Here is a 20,400-nt window from a genome sequence, read left to right on the forward strand (position 1 = left end):
GCAGCGTCATATACATACATATAATTATATACTCACACATACAGTACATATATCTAAAATATATCACGTGCAAGAGACGAAACAGGTAAAACTGGAGCATTAAAAATGAGAAAATGAAATGAATGACTAAAAATAATAGTCCCTTGTCTTCATACAACATTTTCGGAAGCCAGTATATCTACGAAAAACTATAGTTTGTTAATTCTGTCGAGTGCTGTCACTACAACCTAAGTTTATATAAACATCCGACTTCAACTGTTTTATGATATTAATCATGAAATTTGGCTTCTTCTACCTTGACCAGCATTTTATTTTACACATTATACTTATTCTTGACCTTAAAAGAACGGTTCCAAGTGCAGTTTGAGTGGCGTTTCTTCTCTGGCTCGAATAAAATCCAGATTGGTTTCCTAAACCATGAAGCATATCCTGATTGTGTGAACATGTCTGGCAACTGTGACCAAATATCTGTTGTTTAAATATCACATTTGACCGAGATTGTGCTCAAATGTGTCTTTGTACTTGCGTGCATGCATATGCATGTGCACATTTGTGTGTGTGTGTGTGTGTGTTTAACGGTGGCAGCGTCAGTCAGGTGGATGCAGTCTGTTTCTAAATCAAATCTCTGTGATTCACTGGGTTGATGAGTCACCACAGCAGCACGAGCACAACCAGCCTTGTCTTCCAGTACAACCCCCCCGCCATCCCCAGCACACACACACACATACACACTCATACAGTATGTAGTACCTTGTGGCTATGGCTCCCTGCATTTGCTTTTAACTGTACATGAACTTTTACAATGTGTACCGTACACATGCTTATGTATATAGCTGAGCGATAGTGTGTCTGTGTGTGTGTGTGTGTGTGCTAAATAATGGGATAATGCTCCGTTCTGCAGATGCAATTTGGTGACTAATGTAGAAGCTGCTGATGTCGTATGTTTGCTTCTCCTCACTGCTGAACTCCTCATTTCCTCGACATTCATCATTATCTATACTCCAGCTTGACGTTGCAGCCTGCTATGATACGCAGGATGTAAGCTATCTGTATATATATAACGTGACGTGCTGCATTTATTTAAGTAACTGCGATTAAGGTTAGAAAGTGTATGGAAGTAAAGGACGGGAAGGAAGTGGGGCGGACGTGTGGTTCAAGTGAGCAGCATGCACAAAAGTGACTGAGAAGGTGTGAAATTAGTAACCGTAGTAGTCGTACCACCAAGATGCATCCACGTTTTATAAAGTACCTCTGCCTCAGACGGCTGGATCGCATCGATCAGAGTATCAGACACACATGGCTCCTCCAGTAAGCTGTACTTTACACATGAGGCTTTACTGAATGCCAAGAAAAAAAGTGCTTAACTCCTAGGTAAGATTGTTCTGGAGATAAAACACTTCAGAAGAATCCCATTCTCAACTATTTACAGCATTTTTTTTGAGAATTCAATTATCAATCTAATTCTAAAAGAAGGTTTATTCGTACCATTTCATTTATATTGAACCAAATAAATGCACGGTGTTGAGATGTAGGTTTGTGAAGGTTCTCAGTCATCCAGGTCATGGTGGATCCAAAAACGTTAAAGAAAGGCAACTGGACTTGTAGAGTTTCTTCTCTCTTCCTCTGTCCCCAAGAAGTATCACCCCCATTCACACCTTGAGACTGGAGCCTCTGACTGATAATGACTTGTTAGACTACCATTTGTTAGGACAGGTATCTAGCCGTTAACAGACTCTAGTCAAGCAAGTTTCAGATGGGCTACACCTACAGATGTTCCTATTTAAACCTCAACTCCTCCACCAGTCCTTTTAAACTGAAGAAGTTACTCAGTTGAAACGCCTTCAAGAAACTTTACAAATCCAGTTTCCTTTCTTTAACATCTTTAAATACTGAGCTGTAGTCCTTTTGGAATTCTGGGCCTGTACCCGATCCCAGTAGTGCATGTAAAAGTAGTGCAAGCAAATATACTTGAGAAATGTAAAACACACCTCTGGACATGCTTACACGTAGTATATGGGGAGTGAAATGTGAGCTGTCCTGTCAGACATGTGGGACGGACAACTGAAAAAAACTTTCAACTGAAATGCTTTATATGTTGACATCCTGTTGGGCTATTGATTACAAATTCCATTTGTATTGCTGCCAACTCCTGTCTAAAGTGATACAATAGACATTTCAGTTTAATTTGCTGCACAGGGACATTTTAACAACCTTCTCCCCAAAAAGTGTGTTGACATTGGATGATTCTGGAAAGACTGAATTCTATAGCACAGAATTTAACTCCTGGTGAATAACAAGTCCTACATTCTCTGTGCAAGATACTGTTTTTTAAAAAAAAAAAGGATGATTACATTTAAGCTATAAAAACTTGTCATAAAGACAAAAAAAGACAAAGAAAGAACATTGTAGATGAGACACAATAAAATTGTCTGTGTCTAAGCAAAATGAGCCCATCCACCAGCAGACCCTTTTTACGCCTTTATTATTTGAACTGCGTTGGCATTAGATGGAAGCCTTCAACTGGATTCTCATGAATCTGGGTCGTGTTTGCACAGAGACCGTGACTTTTCTTAAATTAGACCTTGAAGAAAGTCGGTTTGTGGAGACTGACATAGGAAAAGAAAAGTGTCAGTAGAGATGATCACCTTTTAGGGGAACGTAGTGTAACTAGTGGACGTTGGTGGTGCTCATCTCTTCATAGTCCTCTTAGTGTGCATCATTTTCTATATGGTTCATTACCCAGTGAATCACATTATTATTGTTCTCTAAAAAAGACAAATAAGACACATGCTTTTTTTAGAAATCAAATGGCAGACCAATGTGATACAATACTCTTATGTGTTATATGCGTTTCTTCGTGTGAGAAAACAGTCAAAGGTATAGTTATTCAGTGGCAACTGTGGTAGTTGTCCTGTACAGCATGTACTGTGCATTTACTGAACTGTGCACTGCTGTTTAGCAAGTGACAGTGGAAAAGAGGTCTGCTTAAAGATTTGGGGCAAAGGTGAACGTGTGTGAAAACAGACCCGTCGGTCATCGACTCTCCTGACAGTTTTATGGCTGCTGAGCTAGCAGGACGCTGTGGGATGTTAGTTAGCCCACCTCTTCACACATCAGACCTGTGCATGCGCATGTGTGTGTGGGGGTGTGTTCATGGGTACTTTATGTCCCTCATTCGTCCAACTGCAGCTCCATTGACATCCCATTGGACCTCATTGACTTTGACCCTGTCTGGTCAACTGGTAGGCCTGAACATATTCCTATTGCTTCTTGTGTGTGTGTGTGCGCGCCATTTGGCCAAGAATTGACGTGTATTTTGAATCTTACCTAGGTCATAAAGGGAGCTATAGCTAAAGGGATGTGTACCCCTTAAGTTTGTGCTTAAGGATTTCTTTCAGTCACCCCCCAAAAACATTGGCAGACGTCATGTTGGTGTCATGTCCCACAGCCAAGAGTGCAATAAAGCCAGAATACACTACACTTAAATGCCATATATTAACGCACAATTGCAATGTCAGCATCATGTCTCATTGCACTTTTTATACCATTGTAGTTCCTCCTGTAGTGCTCAGCAACAACATTCTTTTTTTCAGGAAATCAATTACATTTAACGTCTGATATGCACTCTCAGCAGTTGCAGCCACAAAGGCTGAGCAAAGCTATAATGTACCGCCATGTTAGGTACAAATGTTTGCCAACTTAACATAGGAGCAGCGGATATAAATACCTGCTGCATCCGTGTAATGGTTTGTAAAATCCGAATGCCGCTGAACATAAATGGTTTAACCCAATCCATAACATGGAAGCAATGTTTTCTGCTTTCACCTTCACAAAAGTCACTGGAAACTTGCAAATGGGACACATCAAAATATAACCATGAGTTCAATTGCCATATATAACTGTTATATATAATGTCCCAATCAAGTTTTATTTGCTCCCAGATCCTATCCCAACCTTTTAATATTGAATATCGTCCAGGCCATGTCCTAGTTTGATCTTAAACGAAATTTAAACTTCTGGTAGAACTATGGCTGACATGTACAGTAGTGTCAAGAGGGTAGCTTGTACCTTGGCTCCAGAATTAGACGGCGAAAACCTGTGTACTCTACCACAGAAATGAGGTGTGACTGACACTGCAATCTTCTCTGTAACATTTTTCGCATTGGTCATGGTGAATGACCACTTTGCACAGTTTACAAATTGCTGTCTGACTGAGTTCATTTTCACATGATTTTGTTTCCTCTTTGTCTTCTTCTTGGATTCTTGGCAGCTTTGACGTTAGCCAACCAACCAAATTTTGTCTCTACAGGGACGTGGTTTTGGTTTGTGGCAGGCCTAAAACAAACAACTACAAAAGACTGGAGTCGGCTGAAACCTGATCCAATTTGATCACTTTAAAAATGCCTGGATATTGTTATGCAATTTATCATGGGACAGTAGCTTTTGCTCATAACCGTGGTATATCTGGCAAATTTACCAAGCAAAAACTGTGCCAGCAAAATGCCAGATTCTCTTCCAGGAAACTATACTTCTTCACACTTTGCAATGAAAGTGATGCCTTCAGACCAAGAACAAGAGCGCTAATGGCAACAAACGGCACTTAATGCAGATTTGCAAAGCCTGTAATGTTCGTACCACTCCAGAGTTTGTTTAGAATCAAACCAGAACCAACTCCTTCTTTACTGTTTCCGCTCTTAACCCAACAAACCAAGCCAAGCGGACTCCTCGTTAGTATAGTGGACAGTATCTCCGCCGGTCACGCGGAAGACCGGGGTTCGATTCCCCGACGGGGAGAAGTATTTCTTTTGGGGGAGCTGTGGAGTAGTGGTTAGAGGGGCAGCTTCACCTCCCCCCGTGTCCATGGCTGTGGTGCAAGCGCCTAACCCCCAACTTGCTTCCCAGGCACGGTCTGCTCAGAGGCTGAACGAATACTTGGGTCAAACAGCAGAAGCATAATTTCCTCTTGGGAATCAATACAGTATAAATTCTTCTTAGTATTATTACTAGATATGGACAACATCTCGCCACTTAATTGCATTGGCCAAACTGACGCTATTTTCCTGGGGATATGGGCGACGCCATCTTGTGAATTTTGTCATCGTCTGCACAGTACGGTCTGAGAGTGGAGCCATGTTATTGATGACCCCCCCACACTTCCCCCAGACTCACTCGTGTTTCCTGTTACAAGGAAATGTTGGACTATACACTGTACTTACTTTTAAACATTTCTTTTTACAACTCTCACAGTCCTTCGAGACCGTGGTATGGCAACTGGTAGTCACCATTATGTCACATCCTGTTTCTCTAGCATCAAATAGCTCACTAAAACTTATTTGAACATGCATCAGCATTATATTAACTACCTAAAATGACATAAACCATCCTTGAAAAAATATATATATATTTGACATGTATTTTAGTGTTTTAGTTCGGCCCAAGTCCCATCCACTAACATGGAGGGGGTGGAGCTTATGTCCTATACTGCATCCAGACACCAGGGGGAGCTCTACTTGCTTTGGCTTCACTTTCGAGGTGCTGTTCCACTGTCCATCTTTGTACTGTCTACAGTTCAGGCGTGAAATGCTTCTAAGACTAGATGCCAACATAGCCTTGTGCAAAATGAACAATCATTTCTATGGAAAGTTTATAAAGAGGAATTGTTGCAGCCAGGACTAGGAAGTGAAATATGCATATGTACGTTACCTGACCAGCTGTTGGATAAGATCAGCATTGGTGCTAATGTTGATTCATCGTTTTTAAGGAGTGTATCATCACCAGAACACCTTAAGGCCAGACGTGTTCTGCCTTAAGGTTTCTTTTTTGCTGCTGAACTATCCACCGGTGCCATTTAGATGGTCAACTTGGTATTTGCATGCAGGAACCAAGAGTTGAGCTGGTGGCATGCTCATCGCTCGCTCTCTCGCTCTCTCTCTCTCTGTCTCTGTCACACACACACACACACACACATACATATATGCACACATACTGCAGATGCTTCAGCAGAACTAAAATGGAGATGGTACATGTGTGTGTGTGTGTGTGTGTGTGTGTGTGTGTGTGTGTTTCTCCTTGTCTGCTGACAGTAACCTACTTTTATGGAGCCCACTCACTCAGAATGATAAAAATACTGCAATTCTCCCTCCGTCTCCCTCCTCTTGCTCCTTCCCTCAGCCTATCTTTGCCTCCATCTCCTTTTTTCCTCCCCTCTCTCTCCCCTCCTCTACTGCATCGCTCTCTGCTCCTCTTCCATCTTTACATTTACATTTTCCCTCTCTGCATCTCCTCTCATCCTCCCATTTTACCTCCATCTTAATCGTCCCTCTTCACTTCCTCTGCTAGATCCTGTTCTTTCCATTTCTTCTTACCTCTGTTTATCCTTCACCTTTCAACTCCCCGCCATTCAAGCCTCCTCTGTTCTGCCCCCCCTTTCTTATTTTGCCCTTTCTCTATTCTATGCGTAATTCTTCGTCCAGCTTTTCTTTCCCTGTTCCCCTATTTCCTCACTTCTACTTATGTTCTCTTTTATATTTATTTGCACTCAGTTCTTTTCATCCTGGTGAGGAGATGCTGATGCTGCAGTCGCCTGCCTGGCTCAGTTAAGGTTGCCTGCTGGCAGGAGTCAGAGAGAAGGAAAGAGGAAACGAGATGGAAAGAGGGCAGAAAATAGCAAACCGTCTTCCGGCGCTAGTGGTCCTCACTGTATGAGAGAACAAAGCTACAAAATACTTTTAGCCTCCTTTAAACCCTAATTGGGCCGTGCATGATCCTCTTTCTGGTCATAATGTTATGCTAGGTTGGTGTATATCGCTTTGGAAGGGTACTTTTTACTCTGTCTTGTTTTGGTCGTTACCTTAGTGCGATTACTGTGTTCACTCTTGACCAAACTAACCAAGCCAAGCAGTCTCCTCATTAGTATAGTGGACAGTATCTCCGCCTGTTATGGGAAGACCGGGGTTCGATTCCCCGACGGGGAGGAGTGATTCTTTTGGGGGAGTAGTGGTTAGAGGTGCGGCTTGGTACCGGACGGTCCCAGCTTCGCCACCCCCGTCTCCATGGCTGTGGTGTCTTGACTTACTTACTTAATCCTCTTTGTTCCTGGTGGAACATAAGGCTGCAAATATCTGCTTCCATCTTGTCCTATCCTGTGCAGCATGCTGTGCTTCACCCCAACATGGTCCGCACATTCCATGCTCCCAGGCGGATCTTTGTTTTGGGCCCGAGCAGACTCGCGCCCAACCCCCAACCTGGAGGGCCAGGTGCTGCTTTTCGTTCGGCCTCTACTCTAGAAACCTACCCGGCATGGTTGAACCTGCTGAGGGTATGAACCCCCTCCAATGTAGCCTTCAGAGTCACAGAGGCGTGCAAGCCTCCCCACCACGACAAGGTAGCAGCACAGGGGGAAGTGTATTGTCTTGAGCAAGCACCTAACCCCCAACTTGTACTCTTTCCTCGTCTGTCCAAAATCGCCATGAGTCACCACGTGACGTTACATTTTCAAGGGAACAAAAGTGAGCGCCGCGTAATGCAAGCAAAAACATCAGCAGGCTAGTGACACTAAAGCTTAATTTATCGCTGTGCGTCGCTTTGACAGCGTAGGTACAGTGTAGCGTTGTATCCCAAGGTGGAACTACGCTACAACCTGACGTGCACCTCCTTAGAAATGTAAGTTCGTGTTGCGTCGCCGCAATGCGAACTTACATTTCACTTGTTTACGTGAGTCAGCGGACTGACAAGGACAGAAAGTTCTTACCGTATTTACAACATAGCCTCATATGCCGTAGGCTCTGGGTACCAGGAGCATAAACCAAGCTGTAGTGCGCCCTGGGTATTGCAGTTCAAGTGACATTATGAATCAACAGGGGAGGGTGTGGACTGCTTCCGAAAACTCCCAGCACGCCCAGATACAAGAGGAAAACTCCTGCTACCGAGAGGGTAGCGTTGAGAAGTACCGGCTCACTTAAAGCATTGAGTAAAACTGATTCCAGATGACTGTGTACTCCTCAGGATTAAGATCAAATGTCAGTGAGTGCCGCTAGGGACAGTATTCACAATGAAGAATTGAAAAGCTCTTAGGAAAACAAGTGAAACCTATTCCAAATATTTCACACATACTAGAGGGCAAGAAGATTTCAGTTAAACATGATGGTTTCGGTAAAGTGTATGAATGGTTTCCATGTAGCGTGTGAGCGAGTTTGGTTTCATGCGAACGTGAGCGTACGTTCTGAACAATGTCCCTAATGGCCCCTCGTACGTGTGCTCATACATACAAACTGCTACTCCCCAGAGCTGAGACTCTTTCCTTGAGTTTCATCATGGGAGATGCTGCAAGTGCTATTGCATACTTGTGTTTGTTTGTTGCGTGCGGTCTCTGTGAATGTTTTTCTTTGTGCAGTTACGCGTGCAGGACTTTTTTAATCTGTGCGCATCTTACGTAGGAAACCAGTAGGAAAGGACCCGAGTGATGGGCAGCTCTGTGTAGAATCTGTACAGTTTTACATCGGTAGCGTGAAAAGTGGCACGGCAGATATTCCGCCAACAAAAACAAGCTTCATCCAGAAATCAAAAAGAGCCGGGGTCAGGGGAAAGGAAAAAAAAAAAAAAAGAGGAAGAGAGACGCACCCTTTTATCTTTCACATGTCTATATATAGCTGTTCACGGAGGAGAAGAGTGGAGCAAGATGGGGAGGGAGGGACGGGAAGTGGAGGTAGAGGAGGAAGGCAAGATGGCTGAACTAGAAACAGAGTATAGAGGGAAGATGTGGATTTTTTTGTGTGTGTGTGTGTGTGTGTGTGCATGGTAAACCTGCTCAAAATAAGAAGATAGAAGGAGAAGATGAAACTCTCTGAGCAAAGTTGCAGAGTATGGCGTGAAAACACCAAAGTGAAACGAAACTAAACTGAACACAGCGTCGGCTCAGGTCGAATATGTTTGGTCCGGAAAGTTTGACCATCTGCTTCCACAACTTCCTCCTTCTATGGCATTTTATATGTTGATTTATTTAGTGTTTATGATCTTATATGCTTATAGGGGAGTATTAGCAGAAGGATGCACATCAGATTCTCAGAGTCTCCAGAGTCTTTACCATTAAATCAGAGCCAAGAAACTTTCCTGATGACAAATCAAAGGACTCGTTGACATCCAGTGCTCTCCAGGACTTGGGAAGCATGTTGGGTCAAATGCGCCCGTCGTTACTCGGCTCTCTGGGAGAAGACCAGGCTGCTTTTTCTGCCTTTTCCCAACAACAAATCTTGTTGAGTGCTCCCGCCATGTACAGTCTAAGTATAGATGTAATATCATTATTACAGCTATAGGTCTGTTCTACTTCTTACCGAACCACCGAATGACAGGTTGCTGTGTTTGTGCTTGTGACTGTATACTGTATTCAGCTACATGACACTAAACACAGCCGTGTATGTCTGTTCGCATCTTCACAGTGACCTTACACCAATCAGCCACAACATTAAAACCACTGGCAGGAGAAGTGAATAACATTGACCATCTTGTGACCATTCAGTGTTCTGCTGGGAAACTTTTGGACCTGGTATTCATTCGTGGGGATGTTACTTAGACATGTACCACCCACCTAGACCAGACCAGGCACCCCCACGCCATAGCAATGACACTCCTTGATGGCAGCAGCAGTCATCCCCAGCAGGATGCAGCCACAAAAACGCTCTAGGAACAACTTAAAAAAAAACAAAAAAAACATGAAGAACAGCACAAGATGTTGACCTGTCCTCCAAATTCACTAGATCCCAAACTGATCAAGTATCTGTGGGATGATCCACAGAGGCCCCTCCCCTCATAGCTCCCCCACTAACAACATCTTGTTACCAGACACCACAGGACACCCTCAGAAGGTCCATGTCCATTCTCACAACTGTTTTCGAGGCACAAGGGAGACCTACACAATATTACGAAGGTGGTCATAATGTTGTGCCTGATCGGTGTATGTGTGCTTATGTGCGTTCAGTCACAGCACACTTTAAAAATGAGAGTACAGAATGCTTTTAGCGTCCTTTAAACCCTAATTGGAGTTAAAATATAGAGAGTGTTTGATTGTGTATGAACCTCTTTCTGGTTATTTCTCAGCTCTGCATAATCGTGAAGGAGAACGAGGGAGAGAGAGAGAGAGAGAGAGAGAGAGAGAGAGTGCTTGCGTCACTCCTATAAAGGAACCGACTCTTGCTGAGTCGAGTGCTACACAGTTTCATTTATTTGATAAAGCTTCATTTGGTGTGATTTAAAATCTCCCCCTCATCAGCCTCGGCTCCCCTAAAGCACAGCCTCAGCGCCACGCCAAAATGCCTCATCAGCTGAAAACACACACGCAAACACACTGGAGTGAACACACACACACACACAAACACGCACACACACACAGACGAGCAAACTGGTACAGGAGGACATTTTTCACAGGATGACTTAGACGGAGGAATTTAAATAGGTGTGGGTGGTTTTGTGGAGGTTTCGGGGCTGCAGTGTGTGGACAGAGGAGGAATTTTTAACAGGTAGATAGTTCGTCATCTTCACGGATAAAAATTATTTATCATGGCGGGTGCACGCTGGTCTTGGTAGAACAGTTCGTAAAGGTGCGGAGTGAAATTTTTTTTTGAAGATGAACCCACTATTCATACAGTGTTGAGGTTAAACAACAAAATGAATGCATCTTGAAAAAGGTACAGACGGAAAAGTCAGGTTTAGAGACTGGGAAAGCTCAATAAACGGCATGAAGACCTCTGGGAGTCCGTTCTAATTTAAAATCAGAAGTTAAAATAATTTTCTACGTCACCACGCAGTAACTAGGTGTCCAGAAATCCAAACACACCCAATAATGTGCAGTGATTGTAGATAAAAGTGCATTATTTTTCTTTTGCATCTACCTTAAACGTGGAGTCACGTAAATGCAGTGGCTTTCATGATCCATAATACTTATCTCTAACGTTGTGCCAGCTGAAGTATTACTCTTGCCTTTTCTGCAGTTTGAGCCTTGAGTCAACGATGACCCAAGGCTCATTGACGAGCCTTTTATTTATGTGAGATTTAGGTGAATTAATCCCAGTGGGTTAGAGCTGAGGAGGCTTCATGTTTGAGAAACACCTTCAAGAACCAAAAAAAGTCATGTTGCTTTCTACACTGTAAACCATTACAGCCGCATTAAGTTATGTGAACATATTTCTTCTCTTTAGCTCCAGTGGTCATGACAATATTTTAAACTGAACTAAGTTTTCAAAACTTAAACTTAAAGCAATCACTTTTCTTGACTTCTTGTGAGTTTTGTCTTTGTGGTCCATGTTCATTTAACTCACGTCTTCAAATTTTGAGTTGAAAAAAGCAATGGGGGAGGAGGTGGAAGGGTGATATGAGATGTATACTGGGGAATGTAGAGGCTGCCATCATTTTCATATGTTTTAATCAGACAGAACTATTACTGTAAAATGTTGATACCTTTGAAACAAGGCTCTACAAAAGACGATTAAACCACGTCATGCAACGTCAGCAAAAATATTGGCGCCATAAGCGTATAACGGATGGGTGGATTTTAGAAGCCCTACTTGGAAGGAATCTCAAAGTGGCTCAAATTTTAACGTCCTCCGCTCTAAACGTCAAATTTCTGAACAAACAAGATGTGAGTTGAATCTGTCTGAAGTTTAGGTAAACTCTATAACTTGCCATTGGTCGTCAACATGAAATAGAAGCAAAAACATAAGTGCTCTCTACTTAAAATGGCAATTGATATGAATACAGTTAAGTTGTATTTCAGGCACATGACATGAATGACTGAGAATCTACACAGACAGCATTTTACGTATTTAAAATGTGGTCTGGTTGTACTTGGCATTGATATCTGAGTTCATCAGGACATAGGGTTAGGGTTAGGGTTAGGGTTAGGGTTATTTTACATAAATTCTCCTCAGACTAGTTTAAAATTGTGCTTCTTAAAGAAATAAGGACCAGAGAATAGAGCAAATATCCACACTGTGGAGGCTACAACCGTCAGTTTTTCTTTCGTACGCCTTTAGAAACCTTTATCTATTTGCCAATTATCCAAATTGCTGCAGATAATCTACAGCACTTCCCTAAAATAGGCACAGTACCTTTCCACTGCGCCTCCAATTTGCTGCCTCGTGTATTGTACTGCTGAATAAAACTAGCGGTATTAAGGGATATTAAAGTAAAAATAGGGATTAATATTCACTGTCTACAGAAGGAAAACCGAGATACACGTATTGGTGTGAGTTTTCCGAAATGCCAAGGACACTTTTACAAGAATCGTTCGGTCTTCGGGCAAAGAACCCCCCCCCCCCCCCCCCCCCCCCCCCAAAAAAAAAAAAAACAAGCAGTGGGGTTTTGCTTGGAGTAGCTGGCTGCAGTGGGAGGAAGAGATAAGGAGTGAAATGTGTGTGTGTGTGTGTGTGTGTGTGTGTGAGGTCAGTGTATTTGGCAGAGTGGGGCTTGTTTGTGGCCATCAGAAAGCCATTTTAATTAACAAGAGAGGAACACACGCGTTTTTGCAGCGCTCACCAATAATACCGTTGCCAAAATGTTCTGCTCTCTAATTGCTTCCGATTCACCCAGTCTTTCCTCTCTCTCTCTCTCTCTCTCTCTCTCTCTCTCTCTCTCTCTCTCTCTCTCTCTCTCTCTCTCTCTCTCTCTAAAAAAAATTAAAAAATAAATAAGGAAGAGGGCGATGTAGCCGACAGAAAGAGTGATAGAAGGACGGAAAGAAAAAAAAAATTGCAGTTGGCTTGAGGAAGCTTTTTTTAAGAGAAAACTGAACAGAAGCAGAAATAAAAGAGGGAAATCAGAGGGAAGACTTGAAGCGAAAAGTGGTGGGAAAGTGATAACATCTCAAGAGATACGGAGAGAGACTAAAGGAATGAGAAGAAATGAGAGAGAGAGAGAGAGACACATAAAGCGTTACCTCCTCCTTTCAGCAGGTTGGTAGGCCAGCAGAGTGTGTGTCTGCTGAATAATAGATGGTGTGGCGAGCTTGTATGTAGCCCGCTCTCTCTCTCTCCTTGACAAACACAGCATGTGTAGGTTGCATATAATTAAAAAAAAAGAAAACAGAATAACCTGAAAGTGAAATCAAACACGTTTGAAACAAAAAATCATCGTCACTCTGTCCAACATCCTGCGGGAAACGGCCGCAAAGTGATCACAGCGCGCCGCCTACCAGCAGCGGCAGCAATGTGCTAGCTGTGCACTGTTTGCCAAATAGTGCACTGAAGACAAAAAAAAAGAGCTGCAGAAAATGGCTCATTATTTAGCAGATGAGCTTGAATATCATCAGTAACACGTTGGAGTAGATTAAGAAGCACAGAAGAAACTTAACTAGTACATTGCCAGATTGTTGGAGGCAAGACAAGTGGAGAGTTTCCAAATTAGGTAAGAACTCGCCACCCTCAGTCTCTGCTGTTCACATTAGTGCCACGTGTCTGAGTTTGGTTAAAACCTGTGTTCTCTACTCCAGAAATGTTCTGGTCATCCAACGCCTTAAACTCCCTAATCCTCTCTGGAATATTTTTCTCCACGACGCTGTCTCCGGGAAACTTTTCTCTTCTTTTAAACGCAGCGTTCCTTGTCTGTTGTTGACACTATCAAGTTGATAGCACTGGATAACGATCTCCTACTACCACCTCGCCAAACATTGCTCAATTTTTAAACTACCTTTCTGACTGACTTCATTTTCCAGCTTTATGACTCAATACATATTGACAGAATTCTTCTTTTGTGGACTTGATGCTGTTACGTACTCCGCGAGATCTGAGAAATCTGTTCTCTCCTCGGCCTGCGAGAACAGAACATTTTGTTCTTGCAGCCCCTGTTTGGGAGTTCTTGCAGCTTGTTCTCAACACATCAACCAGGCAGAGCTTTTGTCTCGTGTGTTGTCCGACAACTATTCAGTGATTGGTCAGAAATTTAAAGTGGGCGTGGTTAATGCGAAAAAGCGTGAATGCTAGCGGCCACTCTGTGAGCTCCCAGATGCTAATATTTGCAGTGTGACCACTAATCTCTCCTTGATAGAGATCGGCATACTGTGTGTGCGTGCATGCTGAATGAACAGCGTCATTCAACGGACGCATCCAGAAATAATAATAAGAAAAAGTGCCTCTCGTTGTCCATTTCCCACAATGCTTAGCACTTGTGACGTATGCTGCAGTGGGAGGGCCCTATGAGGACTTCCCCGTAGTTCGGCACTTGGTTTTCTTTTGAAGTAGAAAAATGACCTGGCCAGAACAAACTTTGTAAGAAATTTGTTCTTGTTCTTGAAGTGAGCAAGAACAAGAACAAATTTCTTGCTTCTTGCAGAGTATCTAACAAGCTTTGGATCTGTATTACCTGTCGTTCTCTGTGACTTTGTAGACCATAAAAGGAAGCCTATGGAGTGTATTCAACACATACTAAATCAGTTTGGAGTTTTACAATTAATACAGAGAAAAAAAAAAAATACCTCATTCTAGTGTTCAGCTTCTTCCAGCGTCTTCCACCCGCATTAGAGTTTGTGTTGCCAGCTGCCAGCATGTGCCACGTAGTTCAGCTTTGTCTTGTTAGTGTGTACTCCCTAAACCGACCTGTCTGATCCTCTCACGTCAACCAGCCGCCTCTTATCCCTCACACACACACACACACACACACACACACTCAGAGGCCGTCCTCCGGCCATAGTGTCAATGTCAGCGTTGCATCTGGTAAACACGACAATAGACTCGTACTCCCGCCACACACACACACACAGACACACATGCAAAGAGACAGACACACACACACATAACGGGGGCTAACAGGATAACTACTGGCCAATTAGGCACAGGCTTGATCTGTCTGGATGTATCCAGTCATCGTAGCCCCTCCAGCGGCCATTACTCAGGCATGGACACACACACACACACACACAGCACAACACATCCAAACACACTGGAGTGGATGGAGCGCTGTGAAAAGCTGGCTGCTCCACCAGGCGACCTCTGTGAGTCAGCCGGTATGTGATTGTGTGTGTTCAAGAATTTAATTCTCGCACTCGGCTACGCTGAACTCGCCATTTTCAGTTATAGTTCCATAATGTCAGTCATTAATACTCCTGTTTCTGTCTGAGGTTTGTGATACACTATGTAATTTGTATGTTGTGTTTCTGTTCTCATAGTTTTTGCTGCCTATGTTGGCTTGTCTTAAAAGGGATTATCTGAATGAATTTAACACATAAATAGCCGCATATGCACCGATCAGCCATAACATAATGACCACTGACGGGAGATGTAAATAGCATTGACCATCTTGTGACAATTCGATGTTCTGCTGGGAAACTTTTGGACCTGGCATTCATTGGTGTGGATGTTTCTTAGACATGTAGCATCCACCTAGACCAGACCAGACACCACTGGCAGCAGCCATCCCCAGCAGGATGCAGCCTGACACAGGCACACACACAAAAATGATTTAGCAACAACTCAAAATAAAAAACTAAAAAACATGAAGAACAGCACAAGGTGTTGACCTGGCCTCCAAATTCGCTAGATCCCAAACTGATCAAGTATCTGTGGGATGATCCACAGAGGCCCCTCCCCTCAAAGGCCCCCCACTAACAACATTCTGTTGATCAGACACCACAGGATACCCTCAGAAGGTCCATGTCCATTCTCTGATGAGTCTCAAATGTTTTGGAGGCACAAGGGAGACCTAGACAATATTAGGAAGGTGGTCATAATGTTATGCCTGATCAGTGTAGGCAACATTGACATAGATATTAGGGGAAGTTTTGCATTTAGTGTGAAATCAGTCAACTGAAGTTCAAGTGGAAGTGTATTTACAAAGACAGATGAGTCACGTGCAAAAGACACATGCATGTCCCTGTTGTGTTTGTGGGCAGATTGAATATAATCTCATAATTTTTAACTTTGAGTAATTTTTGCAAGGCAGATTCACTGATATGTTTTGGACAGTAAAAATAAGAAATACATGAACAGACAGAGCAACGCAGAGGGAAAAGTCCCCCATCTCAATGCAGTGACATTTTTAAACGGCGCTCACAGTGGCCCGATCTTCACCTTGTGAGTGATCCCAGTGTACGGAACATTGTGTGTGTTTGCTGCCTGTCGCCGCTGTTGGCCTTAACTCCAGCTTGTACTCCGTTTGAATGGATGATCCTCACCACCATCATTGCAAACTGCATCGTCCTGGCTCTGGAGCAGCATCTTCCTGATGGAGACAAGACGCCTCTGTCCGAAAGACTGGTAACTCACGAAACACACGGACACACACACATATTTAATGCTTGTAGAGACAGGAAGGTATGCACCACTCACTTGCCAGTTCATTAGGTGTATTCTAACGTTACAAAATCTTTGCTTTAAAAAGGTTTTCTGTTTATTTTTTCTACCTATTGGCACTCAGAATACTTATTCATTTACACAAGCGTAAACACAACCCTCTAATTAGGTTAGAGTTGTGGATTCGACTTTGTTGAGGCTGTGCATTTGTATTGCGTTCTATCGACACATGTTTCTATTATTTTGACCACCCCATTTTTATCCAGTTTCGCTCCAGTTTACTACTTTCTCCAAAACAATCATACAGTTGAGTTTTACCACCTTTCTCACGCTGTTACGTAACATAAACTGAACATTAGAAAAGCCCAGAGGAAGGATTTAGTGCAGGACTGCTATATTAGAGTACATTTGTTTTACACAAGTGTTCCTAATGAACTGGCGATTGAGTGTACATTAAACAGGGCACACACACACAGAATAAAATATGTACATTCTCACCACATTATTACAAAAGTAAATGGTTTAAAAGTTCAAATTATTACGATTAAAGTTTGAAGGTTTTATCAGTTTTAGAACAGTTCAAAGTAACTGACCCTTCCTCCTCACTCTCCTCGTTCTACTTTAAACTTTTCACCTCATCTACCCTCTAACTCGCCTCTGTTTTCTCCCTCTCCTATCGCCTCCCTGCTTCCTCCCCCGCAGGAGGAGACGGAGCCCTACTTCATAGCCATCTTCTGTTTCGAGTCTGGGATAAAGATCCTGGCTCTGGGTTTTGCGTTGCACAAGGGCTCCTACCTGAGGAACGGCTGGAACGTCATGGACTTTGTGGTCGTGCTCACCGGGTGAGTCCACAGTAACGTTTCTTACGACTTCAGAGCTCGTTATTTTATTCCATCCGTTTTATTTATTTGACTTTAAGTTAAACAATTATTTTTTTTTTTTTTGGATCTTTTCATTTATATTGGGCCAATTGTTTATTCTCGTCTGTGTTTTTACTTGTTTTATTGTGCAAACGGTGCCTAATGTGTACCTGCTTTTGGATGCTAAAATGTGTAGGAGGTGTTTCCATGGCTACCTGTTCTACTCTAGTGCAGGGTGAGCTTGAGTTTATTTATTTATTTATTATTATTTCCTGTTTCTAGACTGAACACTTTAGGATATTTTGGGACATCGTACACAAAACCAGAACTGATCTTGCTCAGTTTTAGTTCTTCTTAACAAAGATGGTGGACTGTGGCTGATCTTTTTCCTGAACTAGATTTCCTTCTTTACTTGAGACATGGCCTTGTCTGTTGTATCACATGATTGATAATGACCCCTGGCTTCATAACACAGAAAATGTATTTAATAGAAAGAACAGTAGTAATAATCATACTGCAGCTAACACGCTTATGCATTTCATTTTAAGCTATTTGTAAGTGGAGGCAAGTGGCGAGAGTGGTGTTGTGACTGTGCTTGCATTAGGCATTGTACAGAGTAGTCTACGCTTTAAGCATCAAGTCGACTAGTCACTGATCACGTGACTATAACAACATGGACGCCTCCTAGAAGACAGCAAACTAGCGGCGGTTCAAAGTGTGTGGAAATACTTCACTGACAAAGATGAAGCCCATGCTACCGTGATATGTCAGTCCTGAAATACAACTAAAGTACTACTGCAATGCATCTGAAAAGGCTAACGCTAACGCTAGCAGAGGAACGGTGCAAATCCTCTCGACAGCAGTCGGTTAACAACTTCACCAAATGTCCTGTGGTAACAGAGAGAAGGAGGCTGCACATCAACTATTTGTCAAAGTTATTAGACCTTTAGCTGCAGTACACGGAGAAGGCTATTGATGGTGCTGAGGTGCTGCCTGTTTTATACAGTCTATACATATCTGCAGCACATGAGCTGTCTGTTCTCAGCTTATTCTCTACTCATTATTTTCTACTGTGCTTTTATTAGCGACGTCATCAGAGACCAGTCGGTGTCGACTTGCCTTTCGTCACGTAACAGTCAGCTTTAAAAAAAAAAATCTGAAGTCGTGCATCCCCTAGCGTGCATTAGCTGTGTGATCTAAATATGGCTGCAGGTGGAGTAGGGGTGGCCAGAGATGGTATAGTTTTTCTAAAGGGGGACAACAGAAGACACACACTGACATTTCAGTGAATGCGGTTCAATTATGAGCATTAATGCTGATAAGAATATAACTGAAGTGTAAAAATAAGACATCCTTTACTTTCATGTGTGTGTGCGTGTGTGTGTCTAGTAGCATGACATTGTCACTTTTCTGATCTCAGACACAGCAGAGGTCTGGTTTGACAAGGTGTGTGTGTGTGTGATCACGGCCACTCCCCCTCAGTCTCTAGCTGCCTTTAATGAGGACACAAACACACACACACACACACACAGGCTGGATCAGAGCATCCCTGCAGGGAGCAGCAACCAGGGCAAAGGGAAATGTCACTTCTCCAAGAGACGGGGGAAGCAGGTTTGTTGTTATGGCGATCGCTGACAGAGGGGTAGCAGAGTTTCCTCCATCCCCCCTCTCCTCTTGCATCCTCCCGTTCCTTTTTTTTCTGTTCGATTTAAATCTGCGTTATCAGAACGACTACCAAAACTAAAACAAGAAAAATATCCTCTCATAGATTACAGCAGCAGCTGCGTCATAATATTTTGCTACAGGTCCAGAAATGCGCAGCAACGCCTGGATTCTATTAGACCTTCAACTCCGAAGACTTTTAACTTCTTGTCAGCCTCACCCTTGCGCTGCTCAGTCCCATCTTCTTGTCACTTATCACCACAAGATGTTAACTGCTACCACAGGAGGTGAGAAAAATGCAGCCAGTCCCCACTTTTATGTTCTTAGAAGAAGGCATCCACGACGTGCTGCTGCAGGACTCCCTATTCCTGTTACTGTCACAAAAAGATTTTATTAACACAACTTAACCCGCTGTTAACTGGCAGGTAATATTATTTGAGATAGAGGGAACTAGAAACGCTCAGTCAGGGAAATGAGACAATTTATTAGAGCGAGAGGTGATTGAGGACACCTGGATTTGCTGTACACCGTTCAGCCACAACATTAAAACCATGGGCAGGAGAAGTAAATAACATTGACCATCTTGTGACAAAACAATATTCTGCTGGGAAACTTTTGGACCTGGCATTTGTGTGGATGTTACTTTAGACGCTGTAACCTATATACGTAGCCTACATGGTGCGAGCTAATTATACTTATGCGCCCATCATTCTGGCTCACTCTGTAAAAACACCACGCCAACACTAGTCGCCGCTGCGTCTTTTATGCCAGTCGGGTTAATTTTTGTTTCTACTTCCTGCTTCACTTCAACAACGACACCTGAAACTTTTGCCGAAATTTCGCCAAAGACGTGTCATACAAATGTTTGTATCGCCGAACCTCCTCAGTTAACCTTTGATCGATGTGTTCCATCTTTATTGATCCAAAACAATCAATTCGAAAATTGCGGAGATGGAGAAGCAGCAGGAAATACGTTACTACCAAGCGGACCGATCACAACTCTTAGTTACATTGCTGGGGAGATGCACGTCAGCTACGGCGCTATGGTCCGTGTATGCTCTGGACTGTGTCAAACTGGTGCAGAAGTCTAAGCCTCCTATTAGACATGTAGCACCCACTTAGACCAGACCAGACCAGACCAGGCACCACCACCCCGTAGCAATGACACTCCTTGATGGCAGCAGCCATCCCCATCAGGATGCAGCCTGACACAAGCACAAAAATGTTTCAGGAACAACTCAACAAAACATGAAGAACAGCACAAGGTGTTGACCTGGCCTCCAAATTCACTAGATCTCAAACTGATCAAGTACCTGTGGGATGATCCACAGAGGCCCCTCCCCTAAAAGGCCCCCCACTAACAGCATCCTGTTCCCACACATCACAGGACACCCTCAGAAGGCCCATGTCCATTCTCTGAAGAGTCACAACTGTTTTGGAGGCACAAGGGAGACCTACACAATATTAGGACATAATGGTCATAATGTTATGCTTGATCGGTGTATGGTTGATGTAAAGGGATTATGGAAGTCCTTCCTCAGTTACCAACAGTGTAGTGGAGTTCAGCCACACATATCAGTGGCTATGTTCCCAAGAGTTAACCGTTC

General features: G+C 43.1%; 1 protein-coding gene across 1 annotated transcript in view; it reads left to right on the forward strand.

The window, feature by feature from the left end:
• The window catches only part of cacna1ab (calcium channel, voltage-dependent, P/Q type, alpha 1A subunit, b), a gene marked incomplete at both ends in the record, with an annotated part of 167,288 nt that overhangs the window by 55,486 nt on the left and 91,402 nt on the right, over nt 1-20,400 (forward strand). Inside the window, 2 exons of the mRNA XM_084568105.1 lie at nt 16,123-16,235; nt 16,974-17,113. Of these exons, the coding sequence (XP_084424231.1) occupies nt 16,123-16,235; nt 16,974-17,113 (253 nt within the window). The remainder of the gene's footprint in view (nt 1-16,122; nt 16,236-16,973; nt 17,114-20,400) is intronic.

Source organism: Chelon labrosus (assembly GCF_963514085.1).
Source record: "Chelon labrosus genome assembly, chromosome: 2".
NCBI classification, from domain to species: domain Eukaryota; kingdom Metazoa; phylum Chordata; class Actinopteri; order Mugiliformes; family Mugilidae; genus Chelon; species Chelon labrosus.